At 38.0% G+C, this 7,557-nt stretch overlaps 1 protein-coding gene across 2 annotated transcripts in view; it reads left to right on the forward strand.

Annotated features, from left to right (window-relative positions):
• Nucleotides 1-1,476, forward strand: part of asb1 (ankyrin repeat and SOCS box containing 1) — a 4,177-nt gene extending 2,701 nt beyond the window's left edge. The window contains exons 4-5 of one of the 2 annotated variants that reach the window (XM_053627350.1): nt 1-375; nt 749-1,476. The exon at nt 1-375 is cut by the window's left edge and continues 8 nt beyond it. In XM_053627350.1, coding sequence (XP_053483325.1) covers nt 1-375; nt 749-852 — 479 coding nt within the window. In that variant the 3' untranslated portion in view covers nt 853-1,476. Of the gene's footprint in view, nt 376-624 lie in introns of both variants that reach the window. The other variant, XM_053627349.1, reaches the window with a different exon arrangement.
• The last annotated feature ends 6,081 nt before the right edge of the window (nt 1,477-7,557 follow it).

A 7,557-nucleotide genomic window follows, 5' to 3' on the forward strand; every position in this document is an offset into this window, starting at 1 on the left:
CTGATGTGGATGTGGACCACCAGCTGGGACCGAGGCCTCTGTTCAGTGCACGCACCCTCTCCACACTGGTGGTGTGCCCTCTATACATCAGCGCTGCCTACCATCATTTACACTGCTTCAGGCTGCTCCTGGAGGCCGGAGCGAACCCCGACTACAACTACACCGGCCCCGTGAGCCGTGAAGCACTGAATAGAGGCCTAGCCTCCTGCCTGCTGGACGCTGTGCTTAGACATGGCTGTGAGCCGGCCTTCGTTAGACTGCTGCTGGAGCACGGCGCAGATCCACTACTCGTGCCATGGGAGGAACCTGACCCTGATGCTATGGGAAGAGTGCGCGTCAACCCTGAGGCCTTAAACATCTATCAAGAAGCCAGGAGTAAGTTTTATTATTTTTAAAATATATGCATGTTTTCCTAAAGTCGGGGTGTTAAAGTATATTATTATTTCTACAATTCAGCCACAACAACATCCGACATGTTTTCCCAGACCACAAGACAGACATGCGCCTAGATTTATTTGTATTCACAGCATATTCTATGATAAACAACTTCATTTAAGTTCGAAAATGGGTTTAGACCTGTGGTGATTTAGACCTTCGGTGATTTAGACCTTCGCTCTTTTTCAGAACGTCCGAACAGGTTGACTGATTTGTGTCGCGTAGCCATTCGGCAGGTGATGGGCAAACACCGCCTGAGGCACATCTCCAGCCTTCCTTTGCCTGATTCAATCAAGAATTTTCTGCTCCACAGAGACTTCTGTTCCCTTTCCTGAAGGAGGTGTGAATAACACCAAATGCTCTAAAAGCTGTATTACGGCCTGTACCTGTACAAGGGACTCTGGTAAGTTCTTGTGAGCTGAAGATAATGCTGAAGGGCAGAAAATGATGTACAGTTCTTTGAAATCCAGAAAGCTTTTGTCCTGTGCTATGGTTTGTTGTTACTACAGTTGCATTGCACTTATGACGGTGGGAGCACATTCCCTAAAAAAGCAAACACTACCAGTTTCATAGCACATCGTTCTGTGTTGCATGTTGGTAAAAATCTCTTTGTTTACACAAATATACTTACAGTAGCACATTCTGTAAAAGTAATATATTCACCTGAATACACTGTATAATCTCTTGAAGTAATTTTGTGATTTTCCGTTGTCTGTAAGACCATTGGTCATTTATATTTAAAAAAACAATTCTTATATTTCTTTTTTTGTTTATGGTCACTGTGGTGTAAAAGTCAAAGTGCTTAATTTATGATTCTTTATGAAATGTATTTATATGATGCTTTAACATGTTGGTAAACCTTGCCTTTGCCTCGAATTAAATTCAGATGCCTGTAATAAACTATATTATCCCCACTGTCTGTGTTCTCGTGTGAAGAAAGCCAGTGATCTCTCATGTTTCTCTAGCCTGTGCTTAGTGTATCTTGTTTTTCTTTGAAAATCATTTCTCTAATACAGTTTACAATACTACTGAGATTCGAGTCACATGAATATGATTCATGTTTTTGGATTTATGGATTGTGTTTTGAAACTTAATTACTGTTCTGTGCAGGATATACAAAGCGCCAAACGTCCTGGAGGACCTTTTTTTTTTACCAGCCACAGACTATTCCTCACAACTCTAAGAGTCTCAGTAGATATCATGTTGAGGTCTCACTGACAGAAATAGCTCCTTCATACTGTATGATGTAGGATTCCTTGGAGGTTTCCAAGTATATAGCCTCCTCGATTTCCCAGCAGCTTTGCTTAAGATACCCACTGGGTATCTGGGTAGAAATTATGTTGTGCTTTTTTTTTAAGTATAAGTTTCAATGTTGTGACAGTGAAACCACATATTGTCAAAAACCACAAGCTGTAGAAAAAAGGCAAGCCTGGGAAATGTTTGGATCTGCCAACACATTGCTGGCAGACCCCTTTTCCTACTGAGAGCTGCAGCTTTTGGAGGTTCTCCTGCCAGATGAGGAAAAGGTGGGATTGTACAATAAGCAACTGATGCACTCTTTCAAATCTCAAGATATCATCATCGTCATCCTCATCCTCTGTCCTCCCTGGTTGACTCCTTTATAATTTGGCTATTAGTCATTTCAGCATGAGAAGGATCAAAGCAGAGACATCATCTCAGCTCTCAGCTCTCCTACAGAAGACGAATCATCCTCTTTTTCCGACAGCTTCTCAGTTGTGGAACTGGAGTGCTGCCATAGAAAAACCCGAAACCCCAAGAGTGCGCTCGTGGAGTGACGTTTCCCATTGCAATCCTCTCTCCCTTTTTTAGACCCATCTGCCTGTGCCAAGTGTCCTCTACTCAGGGTAATTGTCTGATTATGATTCTCAGCCTATTGTAGTAATTGAGCTACATCGGTTTTTAATATGAAAATGAGAAAATCCAACTGCGTGCCTTCGGGTCTGTTTTTCATTACAGGTGTGACAAGCCAGCAAGTGTTTTCTGGTTCTAGTGTTTAGACATAGATTTTGTGGGTCAGTGTTAACCACACTTTTACGTGCTGTTGTCTGTATGGATCAGAGCTGCCCAAAAGATGGCACTCTTCTCATGTCAAGCACTCCCTGAGACTCACATCTGTTTCAAGAGCTGATGGTGTGACTTCCCAATATTATCACGGAGTTTCATAAAAGTGTGGTGGGTATGCAGTCACAGGGTTTCATGACATGAAAAAGGCATTTTAGTAAGGAAAAAACTATAAAGATACAACGTGTTGAAAGCACTGACTTTTAAGTGAACAGCATGAGAGCCTTAATATACTTGAATGACTTTGATGCATAGAAAATCTTTCGATAGTTCTTAAAGCATCCGCTATTACATAAAATTATTATTCAAATCCATTCAACCACAGTAACTAAGTAAACCTCTATAAATACTTTTTTCCTAATTTGTGTGGGTGCTTTTGATTATTCCTCTTCGTCCCTTTTAAAGGAAAACCACTGAAAAATGACTCTTAATTTATAACCTCTACCTCTCCACTATTTTTAAGAATTCATACAGTGTAATGTTAGTGACTGAGAGACAAAATTAGCTATGTTATCTGAAAGTAGATTCTTTTTTTTTTATTATGTCTCATCTGACAGGCTAAGCTGTAGCACGCTATCACATATAAGCTAATAATAAGCAACTAATAATTAGCACATTGTTTATACTATCTCATTTATATTTGTAGAAGTTTTTTTTTGTAACATTTTTAAATTATTTTCACCGCAAGCATTATTTATTTGATTGACTTCTAATAAAAGCTTACATTTGTGTACAAGCTACCTGGTTTTACTAGCAACTAGGTTGCTTCACTTTGATTATGCTAGCTGGTGCACTTTTCCCTAGTGAGATAAATGTTAAGTCAATGTTCAGTGTGTGACTGGCAGGGATTTCTGTTGTAAATTACAACTTTTCGATGCTTTTCATTATTATATTTTCATTTTCTTGTGCATTTACTTTATTTTAGAAAGTTGGGGGGGTGTGAAGTTTGAGCCACTGCATTATCAGCTGGTAAGATAAAGATGATAAAGGTAAGACATTGGCAGTGACGAATTTGCCTTTGTGATGATACCCTTCAGTGTGTTAAATGCTCACTTATTCTGGTGTCAAAATAATACCAAATATCACAAGGAAACATTAGGCATTGAATAGCATTACTGTAATATTGTGGGTGTAAAAACATATTTTAAGGAATAACAGTATTATAATTTCTGGTTCAATATTCAGAAAATAACTATATAATGGCAACAAACTATAGCAAGAAATCATATAAGAAAAGGACACAAAGATTAGGTGACAAAAAACAGAAGATAAAAACTTTCTCTATCCCCAGAATAATCTGTCTGTGCCTGTTTGAAGTGTGGAGCTATGATTTCTGTTTATCCGAGATGATGGCACATGGATATAGTTAATAGGCTGATACCCTTATTTGTATCTATTTGCTAACTAATCCATCAGCGAAATAAAACGTTTCTGTGGTTAAGTTCAAATCATGATATTTAAAATTTGATCTTAATTTATTTGTATGAACCTTCGATTGGCATACAGTTGTGTCCCACTTATATTACATTAACAAATAAGTATGTAAGGTAAAATATATTTTAGACAAAGGTAAACTGTCCTTCACAACAACCTATTTGCATGTGTCAGATAAATCATTTGAATTATTTATTAATAAAAACCCATTTGTAGCATCTTAATGAAAATAAATATTTTTGCCTGTCCAAGCCAGTTCTTTTTGTATTAGTATTTGTGAAAGCATTTAATGTTTCATGCTTGAAACATCATTTTCCATGAGTCGCTTTTATAGGTTTTGAAAAATGCCAAAAAAAACCCATTTTAGTCCCACAACATTCACTCTTATGATATATTTGGAATATTCAACAAGTCACATGTTTAACAGAAAGTTGCATTAAGAAGATAATGGGCGGAAGAAAAGTATACACTCTCTTTTTTCCTTATTTTCATTGATACTGTGATGTTGACTGACGAGATGACTTTAAAAGTACCAAAATTATAGATTTAAAGTAAATTAACTCTGAAGAATCTTCTTAATGCCCTCATGTCACTTGCATGGGTTCTAGGTTACCACATTTTGTGTATTAATCAATAAAATATTATATATATATATATATATATATATATATATATATATATATATATATATATATATATATATATATATATATATTGCATCTATTTAAGAATGAATATATAGTTGTATCTATTTATAAATGTATTTCTTTCTTAAGATATTTAAATTCAATATTGAAAAATGATTATAATTTTTTTAGAAGTTTCATTTTTGAGAGTAACAAAGACTAAATGGCACCCCAATCTTTGGCTCGCCCATTTAAATTCCATACAGTCCATGTTCATACATTGCTGCATTACAGAATGTGTTGGCTGCTTTTATTTCAAAACCGTGAATGCTATAAATGGACACTGTGTCATATAAATGTGTTTGCTAGTAATTAAAGGTTTTTAGGTGGAAGTTCTGCAGTGGATGTAGGTTAAATAGGAAATGGAGCAGACAACATCAAGTATTTATATGACCAAATAAAATGCGTGTGCACCCATATGGGATATTAAACGACGTATTTCGCTTTTATAGAAATTGAGCAACAGCTGCGTGTTGTTTGGAACTTATTTTAATCTGCCTCTCCAAGTAATTCACACTTGCACTAGAATTTCACTGCCTTAATTACAACACATTTTTCTAAGGGTGATTTCATTTTTTTTTTTTTCTTTTGAACTTCCTCTGTTGCTTTAAACATTGGTTTTGGATACAGGGCCAACCATTTCCCCCTCCATACTTATTCGCAGATGGTATGTGATCACGGTATTTAAGCTGTGACTCCTGATAAAAGAATGCTATCAAGAAGTCAAACTCTTTTAATATGGAGTCCAAGTAAAACAGTATTTTGCAAAATGTTTCTCTTTCAGATCTCTATAATGGGAAAGGTTATCCATGGATAGTGATTCGGAAATTATTGGTAATTTTTCAATATTTGTGTGTCATAAACATGCCGACTCGATTAAGTATTTCCTGTATCAGGCAAAGATAGCATGTGTGCTGGTGTTATGCCTTTAAGATTATGATAAGGCGACACTGAAATCATTAACAGGGTTTAAAACAGGAAATAGAGAATGGGGGAAATTTACCTATAAATTCGTTACTTGGGTTTAATTGGAAAACCAAAATTGCGTAATGGCACTTAATGTGACTTGTTTTCCTGAGGCACCGGTAGTTGTGAAACGTGCAAATACAGGAAGGCGAGATCATAAAATACTGTCTCACAATCTTGATTCTTGTCACTGTAATTTAAAAGCAGCCCATATCAGAGTTTTAAGCAGTGCCTTGAACAATAATATTAGTGAAATAGAATAACTGAAAACTTAAAGGATATAATAATGTTACTACAAAAGAGCCAGTACTTTTGCAGCCGATGTAGTAACTATAGTTACACTGGTTAAATTATTTATGATCTGGAAATGTAGTAAATTAATGTTTATCACTGTTTTATTTTGCCACAGTCATATCTTATTAAACTGATATATATGACCATAAAATGTTGGAAACTTTTTTTCCCCCCACTTCCTTTTGAAATACCACAGTCTCAGAATCTTTCCAGCTCTGTAAGTATAGAGGATCTGTAATGGATAGTATTCATTAAGGCAAATTACCCATGGTTAATTGCTTCAGTGAAGCACTGGCTCTGGGGAGCTGTTCCACAGCTGAGAGGAGTGCTGTGTGCTATGCTTTTGGCCCACGAATGCAACAATCAGCCAGCGTGTCTGAGGGAATATGGACAGGAATTGTCACTCGGCTGACAAACCACCATTCAACAACATCAGCAGCATACATAAAAGTGGAAGAAATTCATTCCACGACCAGTGTGGGAATGCAGTAAAATGTATTTTCCTGCAGCCCACTTTTCCACACTTAAGCCTGGAGGCATGGAAATTAGCAAAAGGAAGGGTTTGCATCTCAAGAGACATGGCCAACTCAAATGGCCTGTGAATCCTATTGGCACAATGATTCATCATGATGCGGGATGACGTCACCACAATGAATCATTCTCACCCGCATGACACCAATAGTGAACCCAACATGGTCTACCTCGATATAGCATAGCATCTCTTCCCTCCCCCCCGATACTTTTTTATTTATTTTGTTTCCATCACATAACATGGAATACATTAACAGACTCCAAAAAAATTCTTCAAAACCTTGAAAATCAGCCTGGAGAAGAAGAGCAAAGAACTGGGGTGTCCATTTTGGAGCACAGCCGATTTCCCTCCTCCTCCCTCAAGTATGACCCTTCTGACAGAGGGTGGGAACAGCTCCAAGTCCATAACCCAATGCCACATCAAATCAACCATTTCCTCGCATGATAAGAAGGCATGGACAAGCTTTACAGATCTCCTGTAAAAGTTGGAAAGAGACGTTTAGAAGTCCCATGTTCTTGGCAGGGGCCCTGTTTTAGCCCCTGAAAAGCGTCTCGCATTTCGTCCTCTGCATTCAGGGATGTTAACTTCAGTCCCATGTTGTGTGGAATAAGCTATGCTGTTTCCTCTACATGAAAAATTCATGCATGCAACTTGCTCTGATTTATTCACCATATTTCATGAAATGTATTTTGTTATGCCTCCAAGCACCAAATTCGAGAGCATGACAGTCAATAAGCGTCCTTGCTGAATTGCGTATTTAGCAGGAAGGAAGTTGAATTTCGGCAGACAGAATTCAAAGTCCAGGGGGCAGTGAGCCTGCGTGGACAGGCAGCTGTGACGGAGGGATCTAAATTTGAGAAGTCAGCACATGAAAAGAGAAGGCGCATACGGCTGGGCCCATGTGGCCGAACCTGATACTCCCTGAGCGGAGCAGAGCTGAAAGGAGGCCTAAATCAGGCATGCTCGTTTAGAGCACCCCTACTCACCCCTAGCCACGCTTGTTTAGTGAGCCCTGATTTCTAAAGACTTCTGACCGCTCTCCCCCTCTTTCAGCTTCCTGTCAAAATCATGAATTTCCTGTCTGGTTCGCTTTCCCCCCCCTTCAGACATTAACACCGACAGGCAGGT

This window comes from Ictalurus furcatus, chromosome 6 (assembly GCF_023375685.1).
Source record: "Ictalurus furcatus strain D&B chromosome 6, Billie_1.0, whole genome shotgun sequence".
NCBI lineage: Eukaryota > Metazoa > Chordata > Actinopteri > Siluriformes > Ictaluridae > Ictalurus > Ictalurus furcatus.